Source organism: Aspergillus pseudotamarii, assembly GCF_009193445.1.
Source record: "Aspergillus pseudotamarii strain CBS 117625 unplaced genomic scaffold BDV38scaffold_26, whole genome shotgun sequence".
NCBI lineage: Eukaryota > Fungi > Ascomycota > Eurotiomycetes > Eurotiales > Aspergillaceae > Aspergillus > Aspergillus pseudotamarii.
The window spans coordinates 13,727-32,485 of record NW_022475040.1 but is presented as its reverse complement, the minus strand read 5'-3'; the positions used below and the strand labels follow the sequence as shown (position 1 = coordinate 32,485).

Here is an 18,759-nt window from a genome sequence, read left to right as displayed (position 1 = left end):
AAGTCTCCTGCTGCTGGGCTTAAACCCCCGGGCATTGGTGGCTCTGAGGATTCACGACGTTATAGAGACAAAGGCCAAGGATGGCAGGCTCGTCGGAGAAGCACTGACCGGAAAAGCCCAAAGCGGCGGCTAATGAATGTCCAAGGTTCCGAACTTCTGTCTGAACAACAGGGTGCAACACCGTTTTCTATTTACTCAAGAGGTTATTTTGCGCTTGAAATTATAACTATTCGGAATACACGAGAAAATAAACAGTTACCTATAAGTCCACCTACGTGAGCGTACAAAATACCTCGGACATGAAAAGGTAAATCTACCAACAGTAACTTAACCTCCAACGAAAGCTAGAATGGAAAGGGAAAGCTAAGAACCATCATGGATTAGGAGAAGTCCAGTTACATACTCCGTAGGCAAGAATCAGTCTAATTAGGTTCTCATCGATCTCGATAAGAGACCCCGATCGAGTTAGGAAAAGTTCCAGGCAGTCGAAGCCGCTGTGGGGCTGGTGCCTGAGACCTGGGGTCATCGCAGCCAATCAACGTTCCCATCCGTCGACCACAAGGCAGCAGCGGCTATTAGTGGCCTGTTAGCTAAGGCAGCCAGTCCGAGGTAGGACCCCTAGAGATTGAATAAGTATCGGCTCTATTGACATCCCATCCTCTTCACTCTACCATTGTCATCTCTCAATCACGCCAACTTCCCTTTTCTCCTGCGTCCCTTTTATTATTTCTTTGATAACCCAGCCATCTTCCTATCACATTAGATCGTATTCGTCTTTCTCCCTCCCCTGGCAACAATCTCAAAAAGCATCAAGCTACGACCTCACTATCGCTTGATTACCTCAATTGGTTCTATCACCTCGTATTCTACTTTCACACCGCATTGTCCATCATTGGATTGATTTGGAATCATGCCGCCAAAGAAGAATCTATTCAAGGACGTTGTCGTCGTTGTCGCCGGGAGTTTTTCTGGCTATAAGCAAGGCAGGTCCCCTAAATTTGTAGAGCATTGAGAACACCAGAGCTAACCAATGCTATTTTGGGATTGCAGCGGATGTGAAAAAACTCGTGGAAGGTCAGGGTGCAACCTTCTGCACTACTGTGACAGGTGATTGCACACATTTTATCACTTCCCAGAGAGAGGTGGATAACAACAATTCCAAATGTAAGTTTCTCTCAGACCCGTTCATATCCTTGTTTTTTTTTCTGTCGGTTTTGTACCCACTCCACATATGTCTCTTCGTCAATATCCCTGGCACCTCGGCTTATCAGAATCAACACAGACAAACAAGCTTGCAATGTCTACAATTGTAATATTGTCTCTATCGATTGGCTTCTGGAGTCTATAGACGCGAAAAAGCCAATTCCTGAGAAGCCTTACTTGCTCAGCAGGAAGGATGCAAAGTCAGATGATAAGCAAGACGAGGAGAAAAGCGACAAAAAGGAGAAGAAGAAACGTACACTCGAAGAAGCGCTCGAGGTTAGCGAGGAGACTTCCAATAAAAAGGCCAAAGACGCCCAGAAATTGGGTTCTAAGACCTTGAATGTTCCTGTTGATGAGGGCTGTTATCTCTCAGGTAACTATTCCACTGCTGTCTATATGTACCTTAGACTAGGTGCTAACGACGTTGGTGATAGGCTTCGCAGTGTACATTGACCCAGCAGGCCTAATCTGGGATGCTACTCTCAACCAGACTGTTTCCGCCAATAACGCCAACAAATTCTACCGCATCCAACTCTTGGTTGACAGATCCGGGACTAGATTCAAAACTTGGACTCGATGGGGTCGAGTGGGCGAGACTGGCCAGTATGGTCTTTTGGGAAGCGGTGGTCTTTCCGAGGCACAAATTCATTTCCAGAAGAAGTTTAAGGACAAGTCTGGTCTATCATGGGACGACAGACTCGACCCTCCAAAGAAGGGCAAATACACTTTCATCGAACGCAACTACGAAGAAGACTCTGATGAGGAAGAAGAAGATGATGATGATAAGGGCACAGCGAAAAAGAACAACGAAGAGAAGCCAGAAGTGAAGAGCGAATTGCCCGAACAGGTCCAGGATCTTATGTCTTTCATTTTCAATCCGAACCATTTCCTGTCTACAATGGCTTCCATGGATTACGATGCTAAGAAGTTGCCGCTTGGGAAGCTGAGCAAGCGAACTTTGAGGCAGGGTTTCCTGAAGCTGAAGGAACTCTCCGAGCTCATCGCGGATCCGAATCTGGCAGCCACTCAATATGGCACAACCTACAATGCAGCTGCAGAGGACCTCAGCAACCAATACTTTACTACGATCCCTCACGTGTTCGGCCGTAATCGACCTCCCGTGTTGAATTCTGACCAGCATATTAAGAAGGAGATTGAACTTCTCGAGGCCTTGACAGATATGGAAGTTGCAAACGGGATCATGAAAGAGTCGAAGGACGCCGACACAGTCCACCAGCTGGATCGCCAGTTCCAGAGCCTCAAGATGCAAGAGATGACTCCTTGTACGTCCTTTGCTCGCCCTCTCTTCTATATGACCAAATTTTACTAACGCGCAATAGTGGACCATTCTTCTACAGAATTTATTGAGCTGGAAAATTACCTCAACCAGTCGCGCGCTTCTACTCATCATATCCGTTACAACGTGAGTTTGACCTCTTTTCCTCGCAATACCACAGTACTGATTGAATATAGGTCGTCAATATCTTCCGCATCGAGCGTGATGGTGAAACCGATCGGTTTAATTCTTCCCAATACGGGAAGATCAAGAACAGCGACCGCCGCCTGTTGTGGCATGGATCTCGTAGCACCAACTTTGGTGGTATCTTGAGCCAGGGTCTGCGCATTGCGCCACCAGAAGCCCCTGTGAGCGGATACATGTTTGGCAAAGGTGTCTACTTTGCGGACATGTCCAGTAAATCTGCCAACTACTGCTGCTCCTACAACAGCGGTGGTATGGCTTTGCTTCTACTGTGCGATGTTGAACTCGGAGACCCCATGCTGGAGTTGGACCACAGCAACTACAACGCTGGGGAAGATGCCAAAAAGGACGGCAAGATTGCGACTCTCGGTAAGGGTAGGACTGTCCCGGCAGCTTGGAAGGATGCTGGGGCTGTCAATCCACAGCTTCAAGGGGTGACAATGCCTGATGTCTCCGCCTCATCCAAGAGCGCCAACGCGCAGTCACTGATGTACAACGAGTACATCGTGTACGATGTTGCGCAGATCCGCCAGAAATACTTATTCCAAGTGCACATGAGATAACTGCTGGGCCGTGCTTCAATGGTCTCTTTTATTCGCTTTTATGGTGTTCTCAAGCGGGAGTCTGGGAGTTTATACTCTTTAATCTGCCTGTTGGTTCTTAGTAGTGAGCGAAAGCGGGGGGGCGTTCGGGTTAGAAACTTTTTTTTTTCGTTGCCAATGCTCGTGCTTTAAGCTTATCTTCGCCGTCGTATAGACAAACGACTGCTCTTATTTTCCACATATCAGTGGTGTGTACAATAGCCTGATACTTGATGAGAGAAAGCATTCTTATTACCAAATTAGCTCAGAAATCAAAATGCAATATGCAATCTAAAGTTCTGACTCCAATGTCGCCAACGTGCCAAAAGGTCACGCAAGCCAACGCCAAGTTGATCGAATCTTGAGGGAGGATGATGCCATTCCGGCACTGGATCAACCATCTCAAAGTCTTCTCATTGTATGAAAAAGGATATCCTGACGTACAATAACTCTGTATTAATTCTTCAGCTAATTATAAACCATGATAGACCCATCTGTGAATTATTAACAACCAATTACTGACCAGCAGAGAGTATTCCCCCGAATCATCTCCCGATGCCTGCAACATAACCACCTTCCCATCTCATCGAGACATGCATAAACCTCTTGGCATAAGCTAGTATATTTCCCTAACTGAATGGTAACTGGCCACAAAACAAGAAAGATAAAAACAACCGGCAGCAGATCTTATCTACACGCAACAATACCTCCATATGGCGTGCCAAACCACCCCCCTAAGACATGGTTCCCCAGTCTACAACTCCACATATAACAATGTCCTCCGCCGCCCAGAACGACAAGAATGCCCAGAGCACGCCTTGAGAGCTTGGCCCCTATACTATGGCCACCAACAAGGGAGTTACCCAGAAGTTGGTAGACGACCACAACGGGCGCTACTACACCGAACCAGCGACAGATCCTAAGGGCACCTATCAAGTGGAGACACAGCCGTATGAGGAGTCCGTGGATTCTCAGGCGACTAATCCTTTTGCTGATCCGGAGGTCGCGGAACGATATGCGTTAATCTATGAGAAGGCGCAGTATGAATGTCGACATGTTTTCGATCCGACGTTGACTTGGACTCCGGAGGAGGAGAGGGCGTTGGTGAGGAAGCTGGATTGGCGAGTTTGTTTATGGGCTGTAGGTCTTTTTCTGGCTTTATTGCTTGGCTGTGGCTGATGCTTGTGTAGTGTGTGATGTTCTTTGGGTTGCAGGTCGACCGGGGGAATTTGGTTCAGGCTGTGTCTGATAATTTGTTGGACGACTTGAATCTTTCTTCGAATGGTAGGTTTCTCGTGGAGTCTCGAGGAGAATCGCCGTCTAATTGAGACATTATGCAGATTATAACACGGGAAACACTATATTCTATATTTCATTTCTCTTAGCTGAGCTGCCCTCTCAGTTGGTATCCAAGAAGATTGGCCCCGATCGATGGATTCCTATGCAGATTTCCCTGTGGTCTATAGTAGCCACCTGCCAAGCTGGCCTGATGGGGAGGTCTTCATTCTATGCGACACGGGCACTGCTAGGGATACTAGAGGTAAGTTCTACTGCCATACAACGTATCCGGGCTCACACGATGACAGGGTGGATTCATTCCGGACATCGTCCTCTGGTTATCTTATTTCTATACTAGCAAAGAACTCCCGACTCGACTGAGGTACAGCCCTTTTCCTGCTCAACAATGAAGTGTTTAACAAGGGATAGTATCTTCTGGACCGCTCTGTCGGTGACAACGATCGTCACATCATTCATGGCATTCGGCATCCTCCACATGCGGGGAGTACTCGGGTGGGCTGGATGGAGGTCAGTACCGTCCCCTGCATCCATAACGGATCCTAACGTAGATAGATGGCTCTTCCTCATCGAAGGCTTGATAACCCTCCTAATCGGACTGGCCTCATTCTTCCGAATGCCCGCCTCAGCAGTCGAGACAAAGAAATGGTTCCGTCCAAAGGGCTGGTTCACCGACCGTGAAGTCCGCATTGTCGTCAACCGCGTCCTCCGAGATGATCCCTCAAAAGGTAACCCATCCACAAGCAAGTCCTAGACACATAACTCACAATAGAGCAGGAGACATGCATAACCGCCAGGCAATCACCCCAAGGCGTCTCTGGAACGCCCTTTGCGACTACGATCTCTGGCCCATCTACCTCATCGGTCTTATCGCCTATACTCCTATGGTACCCGTGAAATCCTACATCACTCTGACCCTGAAGGATCTCGGGTTTAACACGGTGCGTTCCCTTCCATTTTCTATCGAAGGTAAACTAACACAAGGAAACTAGTTTGTGACAAACCTCCTCACAATCCCCAACAGCGTAGGCCACATCATCCTCCTGCTCGCCTTAACCCGACTCAGCGGCTATCTCAACGAGCGCGCCCTAACCTCCATGCTCCAATGTGTCTGGACCCTGCCCTGCGTCATAGCTTTGCGTTTCTGGCCAGGGACCATGGAGAACGCATGGGGGACTTACGCAGTTGTCACGGTGTTGCTTTCCTATCCGTATTGCCATGCGATAGTAGTGGGTTGGGCATCGAAGAATTCAAACAACGTAGGCACCAGGACTGTTTCAGCGGCGCTATACAATAGTGAGTTTGGTTCACTTTTTATCTTTGACCTTAATCTCTACCAGAAGGTGTAGATATGATACTAATTGAGATACAGTGTGCGTCCAACTAGGCAACATCATCGGCAACAATGTCTACCGAGCAGACGACAAGCCGAAATACCGACGGGGTAACGCCGTCCTCTTCGCCCTGAATATTCTAGGCATTCTGCTCTTCATCGGGACGAAAGTGTACTATGTGTTGAGGAATCGGCATCGGGAGAGGGTGTGGAGTAGCATGACTGAGGAGGTGAGAATCTTTCCATTTTGATTTTCTATATGATTGTTAATAGGTTACTGATAATTATGCTGTAGCAACGACAGGATTATTTGAATAATACGACTGATACGGGGAGTAAGAGGTTGGATTTTCGGTTTGCGCATTGATGGGAGTAGCATCCAACTAGTCACTTGCTTCATCTCTCGGGATTATGCCTGCAGTTTAGTTCAACGACACGGTATTAATTTCTTCGACTTGAACAGCACATCATGGAAACTCATCCCAATTATGGAGTACGCTGAGAACTAATACCTACTCAGCAAAAGAAGACACCGCTTACCCATAAAACGCGTAATACATCCATCCCTCTTAGATCTTCTCGTCTTCATTCCGAGTAGTCTTCTAGTTTGTCGCAACTAGATACCATTGATCATGTTCCTCCAACATCCTCTTGGCAAACCAGGCTCCCCTGCCGATCAGCGAGGACCTTTGGAGAGAGAATTGACTCGTGCTGTTAGATCTGGCGATCCTTGCTAGGGTCATGCGAGCTTAAGTCTTTTGAGACGACATTCTTCCTTTTGTTTTTGATTTCTTGGATGGGAACGAGGGTTTCCAGATAGATGGTTGTGTGTTGTGTGTCTTTTTGTGTGAGGTTTTGGTTTATGGGAGATCTTACTTCTATCATCTTAATTTTGGATTAGACTGTGGTTAGGGATTGTAATTTGTTGGCTAAGAGAATATTGTCTGGTTGGTGGATTGAGTGTAATCCGTAGTCTGGGTTAGTATCGGATGTAATGTAGTATCTACAGACTACAGTTAAAAAGGCTGTAGAGAGTAAGAGAGTAAGTGAGTAACCCACATATGTAACTGGTATAGTTTGAATAACTCCTCATTCGACAATATCTATTCTGTACCTTACTAAAATATACAAATCGATCGGATAAATTAAAAAAAAGAAAAAAGAAAAGAAAATGAAAAAGACCAGTCCAGACCACAGCCAGGATTATACTCACCCTACATACATCCATCCACCCACTCACTCCCCCACAACCATAACCCTAACCCAAACCCAACCCCAAACCCAAAGTACACCCAAGCATCGAGAAAAGAAAAGAAAAGAAACACCAACCTCCTCCCCAAGTAACCTTCATGGTAGATAACCTCCTCACTTCCCCCCCTAACAAAACTACACCAATAAAAACAACCTCCTTCCCGAAACCCCCTCCCACTCTCAAAATAGCAAGGATAGTCGCTCAGCCAAGCCAAGCAATCAACGATGATACTCTGTCCTGTCCATTGACCACCTCATCATCGGCGAAACCCCTCGTATCATATCATATAGTACATCCTCATTTCTTGGCCAGTGCAACCCAAGTCTTTCTCCTCCGCCGTGGACCGTCGGGCAAGCCCCTCAACTTGGCTCGTTCCTGTCCGACTTCTTATCTCCGCCAAGGTCTTGGCTCCTTTGACCCCTCACAAATTACGATCCGAGGCGTGCTTTGCTGGTCAGATGGCGTAGAAACTTGAAGTACAGAACATTGAGGGCGGGGGAGGGAGAGAGGTTGGGACGGGAGAGATGGCAAATTGGCAAATTAAGGAAAAGGGTAGTCGCGATTGGGGTGCGTGTGTTTTCACGGTATTTAAATTGGACGGGGGGACCCCTGGGGAATTTGCATACCTTTTCTTCTTTTGTAGAGGTGCTTGATTCAAATTATCCTTTGGGGTTGGGTTTAGCCTTAGCCTTATTTTTATCTACTTGCCTGGTACTAAACCTAGTATCGTTATGAGGTCGCTTTTGTGGGCTTCGGTGGTTTCGGGCGTGTTGGCTGGGAGGGCGCTTGTTTCGCCGGTTGGTTCTTTTCTTCTTTTCTCTTTTCTTTTGTTTGCTTTTTCTTTTGGGTGTTGCTTGTTGTATATTCGTCGGACTAATGGTTTATTTCTAGGACGAATTCCCGGAAGATATTCAGTTGGAAGATCTGCTGGAAGGATCCCAACAGCTCGAGGACTTTGCTTATGCCTACCCTGAGCGCAATCGCGTCTTTGGTGGTAAGGCCCATGACGACACGGTCAACTACCTCTACGAGGAGTTGAAGAAGACTGGTTACTACGACGTCTACAAGCAGCCCCAGGTCCACCTGTGGAGCAATGCCGACCAGACGCTAAAGGTAGGCGACGAGGACATCGAGGCAAAGACTATGACCTACAGTCCTAGCGTCGAGGTGACCGCCGATGTGGCTGTGGTCAAGAATCTGGGATGTAGCGAGGCGGATTACCCATCGGATGTCGCCGGCAAGGTCGCCCTTATCCAACGTGGAGAATGTCCGTTCGGCGACAAGTCCGTGCTCGCCGCCAAAGCCAAGGCCGCGGCTTCAATTGTCTATAATAATGTGGCAGGATCCATGGCGGGGACTCTTGGTGCGGCGCAGAGTGATAAGGGCCCGTATTCGGCCATCGTCGGGATCAGCTTGGAGGATGGCCAGAAGCTGATCAAGCTTGCTGAGGCTGGATCGGTCTCGGTGGATCTCTGGGTGGATAGCAAGCAGGAGAACCGTACGACGTATAACGTTGTCGCGCAGACGAAGGGAGGCGATCCGAACAATGTCGTCGCGCTGGGTGGCCACACGGACTCGGTCGAGGCGGGCCCTGGGATCAACGACGATGGCTCGGGCATCATCAGCAACCTGGTCGTTGCGAAAGCGCTGACGCAGTACTCCGTGAAGAATGCCGTGCGCTTCCTCTTCTGGACAGCCGAGGAGTTCGGTCTCCTGGGCAGCAACTATTACGTCTCCCATTTGAATGCCACCGAGCTGAACAAGATCCGACTGTACCTGAACTTCGACATGATCGCCTCGCCCAACTATGCCCTCATGATCTATGACGGTGACGGATCGGCGTTCAACCAGAGCGGACCGGCCGGCTCCGCCCAGATCGAGAAATTGTTCGAGGACTACTTCGACTCCAGCGACTTGGCTCATATCCCGACTCAGTTCGACGGACGTTCCGACTACGAAGCCTTTATTCTGAACGGCATCCCGGCTGGTGGACTCTTCACGGGTGCCGAGGGCATCATGTCCGAGGAGAACGCCAGCCACTGGGGAGGCCAAGCCGGCGTGGCCTACGACGCCAACTACCACGCCGTGGGAGACAACATGACCAACCTCAACCATGAAGCCTTCCTGATCAACTCCAAAGCCACCGCTTTTGCCGTAGCCACCTATGCCAACGACCTCTCCTCGATTCCCAAGCGGAATACCACTTCCTCCCTCCACCGACGAGCCCGCACCAGGAGACCCTTCGGCAAGAGAGCGCCTAAGACGCACGCTCACGTATCAGGATCTGGATGCTGGCATTCGCAAGTCGAGGCATAGCCTAGTTCTACACTTTACCCATAGTCAACCAAATTCAGTTTAAAAAACATATAGCCGTAAATAAATAAAAGAAAATAAAAAAAAAGAATATGTTTTATTCTCAGAAATGAACAAAAACCCACACAGTAGACTCCAGTAATCCCCGCCCCCCCCAATATCACCACCACCTCATCAAACCCAACTTACTCCCCTCGCCACCAAAAACACCTTTCTCAGAGAATCGAACAACCGGCTAGTCACGCCTTCTCAGCCTTAGGCGGATACTCCTTTCCATCCCGCTCAACCTTGGGCGTACACGTGCAGCGCTCACTCTCGGGCACGGCATCCAAAACAGAGGGAATATGCGCTCCGCAACCCCACCACGAAGTTTTGTCTAATTTTCTTCGTCAGTCATTACCATTCAATCAATCCAATAAAATACTAGAGATAGAATAATAATAAAAAAAAAAAGAAGAGGGACATACGGCAGGTAGAACAGGTTGCTTTCATGCACATTTTGAAGTTGGAGTTTGGATATTTATATGTATATGTATTGGAGAAGTAGTGTAGTTGTAATATAATATAGCAACTGTACAGAGTAAGGTTCCTCGGTAGTAGTAATTGGTGGTTGAAAAAGCAAGTATTTAAATAGAAAAGAAAAAAAAAAGGTGCCCGTCTTAGTCATAATTAAGTTGTGATTTGATCGCCGATTTTGGTGGGGAAGTTAAGTTGAGTCCCCGAGTGGTTCGGGGTCGGGGTTCTCGGTTTCTTTTAGGTGAGGTGGACTTGGGTATGAATACGGATATAGATATGGATATGGATAGGGATCTACAATAAGAGTCATAGATGTGGTATGTTGGGTTCCATGGTTATAGGGTTATGTTGTGATAGATACCTTAGTAGTTCTTGGAGTATGGGTTTGGGTTGTCACTGTAGACGGTAACTGTATACTACTGTACTGTACTGTACTATAGTACCCTGATTTCATACTGATACTGGTACTGATACATTCCTGATATCGGCCGAGGCCGGGTTTTGAGTATGAGAGAAACGGCGTTTTACGGGGTTCACTGTGCCTTTCTGGAATCTGTTTAGATCAATTTTACATCCAATCAATAATATGCTATTTTCAATAAATAGACTCCATGGACATATACATACATAAGCTAGGATCATAGATTAGTAGATAGATAAATAGGTAAAAGATACATACAACCAGTAAAGTAGCCTGCAGGTATGGTTGTATACTAGATAGAGACTGGAAGTAAATTATTGCTCTAGAATAACTAGTAGGTATTATACTAGGGCGTACCCCTGTTAATCAGAATAGTAGGGGTAGTACTAGAAGGTACTAATAATGTTTGGATTCTAATTTTTATACTATATGATAATAGGAATTAATGTACCCTAGTTTCACTAACTCTGTAGATTACTTGGCTATGTAAAACCCGATTGATCATAAGTCATCAATTCATTGTAAGTCTCTTTAGTATCAAATACATGAAAGGTCTACAGCTTGCCCTTCGCCGGACCACAGCATGCCGCCGGTTCCGGGTGCAACGTCGACTTATTAAATAACTGCGAGGATTGCGGCACGTCCAGCGCCGGGTTCTTCGTGAAGAACCCATCAGGCTTCAGCATGACGCTGATCCGCTCCATCGGCATGACGGGGAAGTCTTCGATGCGGGGGTTGTGAGTCAGGCCGAATGCTACTGGATGTCAGTTATCCATCTCTGCACAAGGGGTGAGGAGTATGACTTACTGTGCCAGAGGACAATGTCTTCGTTTTCGACCGGGTCGTTCCGTTGCACCCACTTCTCAACACCTTGGCTCTCCTTGCTTTGGTTGGTGAATTCGCCTGCGGCAAATAGCTCGTCGTCTTGATACTTGGTTACCCAGATGGGTTTGGTGGCGAAGGCGGCACGCTTGGCGCCGAAGGACTTCGGGCTGGCGAGGAGCATCTGACTGGGTGCGGTTTGTAGCTTATATGCAATTGGTTTATAGGTGATAGGGTTGATTTGAGAGTCGTTGCGGATCTTGAATACGCGGTGACGGTCGACGCTGGTGTTGGCGGTTCCACTTGTCCGGAGCACGGTTTGCTCGGTGGTGTATCCCACGCTCCACGGGTTGTTTTCGTCTTCGGGCATGGGCACGCTGTCTTCATAGTAAAGCGTGTTTTGGAACCCATCCAGGGCGGGGTCCATCCGGAATGAGAACATGTGCTGGTGGTAAGGGGCCATCACGCCGGGGCCCACGTTCGTACCCCAGGGAACGGTCTTGCCAAACTCCTCGTTGTCGAATGGGACAGTGGAGAGGATGCCGGTGGCGCGCACTTCTAACTCGATGTTGGCTGCTTGGTCGAAGATGAACGCGAAGATGTATTCATAGTTGGCCACCGTGCAGATCATCTGCACAACGAGCTGGCGGTTGCGGACGACCGTCGCGGCCCCGGTCCGGTAGTTGGTGTGTTTATGCTGAAGTCCGTTATCCTGCTCGTGGAGACAGATAACGTTGGGCAGATGGATCGGGTTGCCCTTAGAGTCGGAGCGGTAGCCGTCAAAGTACTTGATGTGGCCGAGGCAGTCACATCCCAGGGACAGTTGGTTTGCGGTAATACCGAACCCAACGTCTCCAACGTCAAACGCCTGCTTGCGGTGGTAGGGTGCCCGAGGGTCACCGTAGGGAACGGTCATCTCCGATACGGAAAGACGGTAAAACACATTACGTCCACCGTAGGTCAGGTTGTAGATCACCAAGCCCTCGCGGCTGTTGAAACCCACACGGAACCTCCATTTCTGCCAAGAGACCACATTGCCTTGAACGTCAAAGGATGCCCCTTGAGGCTGCTGGACAATGTACGGTTTCAGGTCAGTGCGCAGGGGCTCCTGGAGGAGGTCATGTGCATATTGGATGGTCTCCACGGGCTTCCACGGCTGGGTCTCCGTGGCTTGAACATCGGTCCCACTAGGAAGGTAGTCCATGCGTACAAGCTGTTTGGTGAGTCCGTCAAATACCGGCGAGAATTTGCAGGGTGTGGAGTATTGGTTGTTCTGCGGGTGGTCGGTGGCGACGATATACATGTAGCATTGGAACAGACGGCGAGTCTCCTTGGGGTCATCTGTCCCATAGATCCAGGGGTCGTTGCACACCGTAACCCCCTCGGGTAATTGCATCTTGGCCACTTCGGCCTGGACCGCCGGATGGTTCAGGCACAGCTGCTCCATCTCGATCATCTCATCGACGTCAACGTTGGCCTGGACATGTTAGCTTCACAGTTGAACATCGTCATAATGTAATACAAAATACCTGAATATCTTTGGGCAATTCCTTGGCCGAGATGACGGACTTTTTCCCCGCATCCAGCAATGCCTTGTAGAATGCGCCATTGTCCAATCGATGGAAGAGAACCTGCAGCAATCGGGTCGGCCGGCGAGGCAATGGCTTTCCTAGTCTCTCTGCTTCGATGAAAGGCACCACTTCCTTCTTAATTGGCTCCTGAATATCAATCTTCTTGTATCGAAGAGAGACCCCGGGAAAAGCGGCCTGAACGATCTTAGTGGCCAACTGGATCTCCCCGGGGGTAATGGGGTCAAACGGATGAGGAAGTGACGCCATTGTTCTTCCACTGAGACAGAATATGAAAAAGGAAAGAATCCGACAATTGATGGGCTAAGAGTCCGGGCTAGGTCCGGTTTATATAGCAGTCACCCCAGACATCCCCTCGTGGGCCTTTGATAATCCCCCAGAGCCAAGCCTGCTCCAAAGGGGATGGATAAACGGCGGTAAATTTGGCTTTAAGCCCCTTCGGGAATTGACATCTACATTAACTGGTGGCTGATTGGTGCATACCCGACTCGGCGTATCTCTTGCCTAACATGGTTTAGCCGATATGTAACCGTTTGCAGCGCTTGGACAAATGCATAGTCTCTTGGCCAATGATCTATTTATTTGGTAAAAATACCCACCATTAAGCACTGATAGGCTAAAGGTGCCGGTTGAGCTCGGCGACATTGTGTTCTTTGCTTTGGAAGGGCCGCCGAGAATGGTTGGACACTCTTGTTATCTGCCCTCCTTATAGTTTAGAAGCTGGTATTATAAATTTATAACTGGGTTTCTAATTGAATACGATCTCTTTTACTCCGTATAACACAAGAGTTTGCTTACAGTTGTATTTAGGGTAATATCACAACCGACTCGGAACATTCGAGCTTTGGCTGAACGGGCGACCACTCTACCGTTTACACAAGTAGGACTCGGCTTAGCACTATAATCATGATTCTGGTTGAAATATTGGGGTTCTGGATAGTGGCGTTCTATTGGGAACAAGGTCGGTTATGTTAAAGTGAAGAGTCAACTTCAGTACATCGAGTATTGTCCTGCAGAGTTCAAATCTGATCTATTGACATATTCTAGTTTCGTCGCAGAGGATATTGGCCGAAACTCGAAAAATTGTATAGCATGGTTAATTATGTACATCATCGTCAGTGAGCAGGAGCCCATCGAGCACCTTACTACTGGCATCTTTATCATCATACGTGACTCCATATCTTTCTCCACGGAGAAGAGTAACCTCATCTTTAGGCGCAAATCCAGCCATCCTTAGCTCCGGCGTGACAGCTCCGAGGCTATTCGGCTCCTCTCGAGAACTGTCTGCTCGAGATATCTCTCCAAACTGAACTTCGAGTTGTTTAAGCTGCGCCGATTCGTTGTGATTCTCCCCTAAGCACCCACCCTTCGCCAGCTGATCTAACTCTGGGCTCCCCCGAGTAGTCATAACCACTTGTAGAAAGCCATTTTCCGTCGCTGGAACGCCATTCTGTCGGAGTGACCAGTACTACCCTACAGCAGCTAGAGGAAGCGCAACCCCAACGGAGAGAAAATACGAGAGCAAAAGATTCAACGGCCGGGAAAAGGCAAACTGGGTGCGTAGATCATGCCGTGGTACATTGGTAGTAGCTCTAGTAAGCTGGAGTTGGTTAATAACACTCAGAGTGATGTTTGCTAACATCGAATTGAGATTGTCTTCAGTTATATCGAACAGACTGTCCCAACCGTAACCCCTGTCACTGTGCCACTGTAAATCGAAATATCGCTATCTAATCTTATCGGTTTATCCGCTCGGCAAATGCCCTAATTCTCATTTTGGTTATTAAACTGCGGGGTTGCTGACTCACCACGTGGATACCATCAACAACGACGAATGGACCGACTGGAGAAGAGATATCAATGCCTTTTATCCTAGCTACAATAACTTAGGCTGATGCCAAGAGTCATTGGTGATCAATATGGATCACCCTGAGCGTCCAAAGCGGACCTCCAACGCGTAAGTCTCCAATCCGCGGTGCCTATCAGTAATTCGGATCTGACTCTCCGCAGGTGCAAGCGATGCCGATCTCGCAAAGTCAAATGCTCCGGCACACATCCTTGCGACAAATGTCGACAGCGTCGTCTAGATTGTGTGTTTGAAGATGATCGAAAGATTGTTGTTTCAGAGGAGTACATATATATCACAATTCTTTATTGTCTTTGCACTATATTGACAATGTTTCAGATTATTTCTATCCCTAAAACGAAGGGTGGAGGAGATCGAGTGCACTCCACCACCAAAACGGATTCGTACTTTGGAGAGCAGTAGTGTGGGTGGAAGCACTTATGGTAAGGCGGATGCAACCATACCACCGGATATATGCTAATTGGCACCAGTACCAACATCCGAGACGCCCCAAGAGCCTACCCCGGAACAATCCGGGGCCATTCGATATGAGGAACGATTCGCTTCCAACCCCTTGGCCTTGGTATCGCCTGGCTACGTCAAACATACTGGCCGCAGGCAGAGAACGTGGTGTATGTCACTTGCTGTCAAAGCCCTCTCAGAAAGCTGACCAGTCTAGTATTCCTCGGACCTACATCTACCTGGTCCTTCAGTCGTCGAATTCTTAACACCATCCAAGCGCGTCTGGGTCCACAAAACTCAACGCCATTGCCCCTCGCTGTGGATGGCGACGCTTACCAACTTCAGTGGAGGCAAGCCAGCTCCGAGGAGCTTCCTGACATCAGTGGTCTGCCATCCCTGGAGCATGCACTCTATATACTGAACACGGTCCAGTTCCATTTTAGTCATTTGTACTTGTTGTTTGATGAAGACGAGTTTCTTCACCATCTGTACGAGTTTTATGATAATGCCGAAGTGAAGGTACAAGAGAGCCGTCTCTGGTACGTCCAATTCTTGATCGTATTGGCGTTCGGAGAGGCTCTCTTAGCGCCGGTACGAAAGGTGTCCAATGCTGCCAGCTGGACGAAATATTTCTTACGGGCCATGTCCTTTCTTCCTGATATTACAGGCTTATGGCAAGATCCTGTTTTAGCTATCGAGGTTCTTACTCTCATCGGGCTTTATTTCCACTCGATCGACATGAGAGATACTGCATATTGCTATGTAAGTCGAGCTCGTTTTCTTCCATATTTCTTTTTCTTCTGAGTATTCAAGCAGCTAAACAATGTAGATCGGCCACGCCATGCGCATGGCATTGGTAGAAGGTCACCACCGCGCCCCGCCAGTTGAACAACTAGGTCAAAAACTAGTGGATCGGTGTCAAAATATATGGTGGACAGTGTATATCCTAGACCGGAAGTTTTCATCGTTGATCGGATCACCCAACGCGGTCAAGGATGATGAGATAACTACTCCCCTCTCAGATCCGAAAACCTGTGACCAAAAGGAGGCCGCATTGAGTCTGCATGTGCGGATAACACAGGTTATCACTCGCGTACTGGACAGTAAGTATGTCCACCCCTTCAATTGTACTTTGATTTAACTAGGCACATTTCAGCTGTATATAGTCCAGACGGAAAGCTAGGTGGTATCTTCCTCCGGAAGGTTCGATCAGTCCTGCAGGAAATGACGGACCTCTCGCGCGAGCTAGAGGATGTCTTCGCGCATCGGTTTTCGAATTCTGTAGAGTCACTATCTAGCGTCACTACACGGCTGACATTATCCTGTCACCAGGTATGTGCTTCTTGGAAATTGCACCGACGGCTCTCCTAACCAGGATTAAGTGTATCATCGTCACTACTCGACCACTAGTCTTAGCTCTCCTCTGGGAGCGACTCAGCTGCTTCGAGCAAGGCGACGTGTTCCGAACATTATCATCACCAGTCCAGACCCTTCTGCACGCATCCACCGACTCCGCGTTAAAATCCTTGAGGATTCTAACTGCACTGCGTGACCAAAACCTCCTCGGTTCGCTTTTCCCACTAACCCTCAACCGACAATACTAACAGTACCAACCAGAAACCTTCCTTCCCTTCGATCTCGAAAACCTCTTCTCATCCTTCTTCATCCTATCCCTGATATCAGCCATCCTCCCGGACATCATCCCAGACCCCAGCTACCGAGACATGGGATTCAGTCTACTAGACGACATGATCGCCCGGGGAAACCGCGTAGCACAGCTCCGGAAATCCGAAATCGTGCAGCTAGAAGAATTAGTCCAGCCGTTGCTCCAGCCTCAACTGCAACCCTTAACACCTGGGAGTAGTGCAAAGAACGTGGGGGAGGGACGACCGTCGGAGCAGGTGAATGATTCTGTGGCTGTTCTCAACGCAGGTATCAGCCCGGCTCTGTCAGTGCCAGAGGCTGCTGATGTTGTTCACGACGATGAGATGCACTTCGATTGGAGAGACTGTGGGTTGTCTTTGGAGCAGATGCTTTCTGTTACGGATCAGTTGAATGCGAATAACTTGGTCCTGGATGCTGAACGAGAGGGATTGCAGACTGATTTGTGGTTGTGGAGTGATGGGTAGAGGATACTGAGGAACTTGAGGTCCTGTGTTTCTTGTTTTCTTACCCTGCATCTATTGCATAACAGACATATATTCTGTGAAGTCATGAAGACAGCGGAAGGCACGAACCAATTCCCTCAGTCATTCCAAAGAATTGCTCTCTCAATATCATACATAAACTAAGAACTTAAGCCGACTAACCCAGCAAACCCCTAATCAAAATCCCTCCCTATTGCTGATTGATATATCTTGATTTTAAGTATAGATGCGTTGAGCTAGGGGGCGGGATATCAGAAGCATTTAGGAGTATGAATACGCGATAATTCTCATTTCTGCTACTGGGTCTCTATATCATCCAAGTTGCAGTTCAAGCCATCATCCTTACCATGATCCCAGCAAAATATGGCCAACAATACCATCCACCTGGAACAGGTCTCATCGATTTTAATGGCCCTGTGACCGCAGAAGAGAGGCTTCGCCTTTACAAGTCAGGTTAGTTAAAAACACCGGTATATGAAGCTTTCCTTTTGTTTTTGCTTTTCTACATACCAGTTGAGAATTGCAAAGTCGGTGCAATATCGTAATCGCCATTGCAGTAATCGTTATTGTTATTCCACTGGCACTCACCGCGGTGGCAAGTACCCTGGTACGACAGGTCGTCAGGCCCACCGCAGAAAAAGAGCGAGTCTCTTTTGGTGTGTGCATTTATAGGCTGTCCAGCAAGTTCCAGTGCATCTTCGATATCTTCCTCATAATTTCCTGGCATTGGGTCAGCAACACATTGGCCCGTATATGCTATGATGGGGCTTTTGCCGTTCGTACCTATTTTAAGGAGATCCCAGCCGCAGTACACCAGGCCGGACCAGCAGTTCCTAGCGTAGGCTCCTGAGAGAGCTGCTAGCAGAAGGAAGCTCTTGAAATTTCTCATGCTGTATGATGGGAGAAAGCCAGAAGGATAAGCAAGATAATTGTGGGTTGGGTGTTCTGAGCAAAGAGAAAGGAGAAGATGATTGTGTTTGATGGTCTGAGGAATGAATACTTGTCAAGCTATTTATAAGACTTTGCGAAGGGCAGGGGCCATCAAGTATGGTCCTACCACCAACGTTACTTGTTGTGCGTATCTCATAATACCTTTAGCGCCTAGTACGCAGTTCGGTACCGATGGTCGCGACTCGCGACCGCACACTTCCATATCATGCATGCTGTTATTGGAATCCATAATAAGCCAGCATAGAGTGGCTGGCTGAGGATACGAAATTCTAGGCTCAGGGTATGCATTAGTCTTTTCAGCCTCTTATCGGCCATGCCGATGAACTGTACAGGATGGCTTCCTACTATACTCCCACCACGATCTTAACACTGAATATCAACAAAGCAGTTTTACTAAACTGACATGCTATCACCTTTCATTCTAATAGCAAACACTACGCGCTTTACACGCAGCTCAGGATCTTGTACATAAATTCAACATCCTATTATTATGGGGTAACAAGGAAATCAAGCCACTACTTCTCTGTTCTCCTAGGATAGACTTCTG

The 18,759-nt window shown here is 48.1% G+C and overlaps 8 protein-coding genes across 8 annotated transcripts; 4 read left to right on the top strand and 4 right to left on the bottom strand.

Annotated features, from left to right (window-relative positions):
- Positions 1-910: 910 nt before the first annotated feature.
- On the top strand, positions 911-3,509 carry BDV38DRAFT_292756 (putative poly(ADP)-ribose polymerase PARP; the record flags this gene model as incomplete). The annotated part of the gene is made up of 6 exons (XM_032062083.1): positions 911-962; positions 1,051-1,164; positions 1,283-1,576; positions 1,638-2,486; positions 2,544-2,626; positions 2,677-3,509. 6 exons carry the CDS (start codon positions 911-913, stop codon positions 3,244-3,246), a joined length of 1,962 nt encoding a protein of 653 aa, XP_031913605.1. The 3' UTR covers positions 3,247-3,509.
- Positions 3,510-4,104: 595 nt separating this feature from the next.
- On the top strand, positions 4,105-6,260 carry BDV38DRAFT_271145 (major facilitator superfamily domain-containing protein; the record flags this gene model as incomplete). Its single annotated transcript, XM_032057261.1, has 10 exons — positions 4,105-4,404; positions 4,455-4,548; positions 4,605-4,804; positions 4,851-4,924; positions 4,972-5,070; positions 5,116-5,288; positions 5,338-5,501; positions 5,553-5,856; positions 5,933-6,123; positions 6,189-6,260. The coding sequence occupies 10 exons, from the start codon at positions 4,105-4,107 to the stop codon at positions 6,258-6,260; spliced, it is 1,671 nt and encodes a 556-aa protein (XP_031913604.1).
- A 1,045-nt stretch (positions 6,261-7,305) lies between these two features.
- Positions 7,306-9,530, top strand: BDV38DRAFT_246330 (M28 family metallopeptidase). Its single transcript, XM_032054540.1, has 2 exons — positions 7,306-7,942; positions 8,037-9,530. Exons 1-2 carry the CDS (start codon positions 7,877-7,879, stop codon positions 9,459-9,461), a joined length of 1,491 nt encoding a protein of 496 aa, XP_031913603.1. The 5' UTR covers positions 7,306-7,876; the 3' UTR covers positions 9,462-9,530.
- Positions 9,531-10,141, bottom strand: BDV38DRAFT_246329 (uncharacterized protein). The gene is made up of 2 exons (XM_032054539.1): positions 9,926-10,141; positions 9,531-9,834 (listed from the first exon to the last, which is right to left on the bottom strand). The coding sequence occupies exons 1-2, from the start codon at positions 9,954-9,956 to the stop codon at positions 9,698-9,700; spliced, it is 168 nt and encodes a 55-aa protein (XP_031913602.1). The 5' UTR covers positions 9,957-10,141; the 3' UTR covers positions 9,531-9,697.
- An 814-nt stretch (positions 10,142-10,955) lies between these two features.
- Positions 10,956-13,147, bottom strand: BDV38DRAFT_246326 (copper amine oxidase). The gene is made up of 2 exons (XM_032054538.1): positions 12,747-13,147; positions 10,956-12,694 (listed from the first exon to the last, which is right to left on the bottom strand). The coding sequence occupies exons 1-2, from the start codon at positions 13,053-13,055 to the stop codon at positions 11,150-11,152; spliced, it is 1,854 nt and encodes a 617-aa protein (XP_031913601.1). The 5' UTR covers positions 13,056-13,147; the 3' UTR covers positions 10,956-11,149.
- A 755-nt stretch (positions 13,148-13,902) lies between these two features.
- On the bottom strand, positions 13,903-14,214 carry BDV38DRAFT_282790 (uncharacterized protein; the record flags this gene model as incomplete). Its single annotated transcript, XM_032059882.1, has 1 exon — positions 13,903-14,214. The coding sequence occupies one exon, from the start codon at positions 14,212-14,214 to the stop codon at positions 13,903-13,905; it is 312 nt and encodes a 103-aa protein (XP_031913600.1).
- A 511-nt stretch (positions 14,215-14,725) lies between these two features.
- BDV38DRAFT_271142 (putative C6 transcription factor) lies at positions 14,726-17,243 on the top strand (the record flags this gene model as incomplete). The annotated part of the gene is made up of 9 exons (XM_032057260.1): positions 14,726-14,763; positions 14,817-14,936; positions 14,992-15,095; positions 15,144-15,284; positions 15,332-15,876; positions 16,073-16,217; positions 16,286-16,446; positions 16,497-16,680; positions 16,732-17,243. 9 exons carry the CDS (start codon positions 14,726-14,728, stop codon positions 17,241-17,243), a joined length of 1,950 nt encoding a protein of 649 aa, XP_031913599.1.
- Positions 17,244-17,666: 423 nt separating this feature from the next.
- Positions 17,667-18,150, bottom strand: BDV38DRAFT_282788 (uncharacterized protein; the record flags this gene model as incomplete). Its single annotated transcript, XM_032059881.1, has 3 exons — positions 17,667-17,701; positions 17,772-17,981; positions 18,045-18,150. The coding sequence occupies 3 exons, from the start codon at positions 18,148-18,150 to the stop codon at positions 17,667-17,669; spliced, it is 351 nt and encodes a 116-aa protein (XP_031913598.1).
- Positions 18,151-18,759: the final 609 nt, after the last annotated feature.

Excerpts from the sequence above, each read along its gene's own strand:
- BDV38DRAFT_246330 (XM_032054540.1), top strand. The coding sequence starts at position 7,877 with ATGAGGTCGCTTTTGTGGGCTTCGGTGGTTTCGGGCGTGTTGGCTGGG. Across the intron at positions 7,943-8,036 it reads GGAGGGCGCTTGTTTCGCCG|GACGAATTCCCGGAAGATAT; the intron begins GTTGGTTCTTTT and ends GTTTATTTCTAG.
- BDV38DRAFT_246329 (XM_032054539.1), bottom strand. The coding sequence starts at position 9,956 with ATGTGCATGAAAGCAACCTGTTCTACCTGCC. Across the intron at positions 9,835-9,925 it reads AGCAACCTGTTCTACCTGCC|ACAAAACTTCGTGGTGGGGT; the intron begins GTATGTCCCTCT and ends GAAGAAAATTAG.
- BDV38DRAFT_246326 (XM_032054538.1), bottom strand. The coding sequence starts at position 13,055 with ATGGCGTCACTTCCTCATCCGTTTGACCCCATTACCCCCGGGGAGATC. Across the intron at positions 12,695-12,746 it reads AATTGCCCAAAGATATTCAG|GCCAACGTTGACGTCGATGA; the intron begins GTATTTTGTATT and ends TAACATGTCCAG.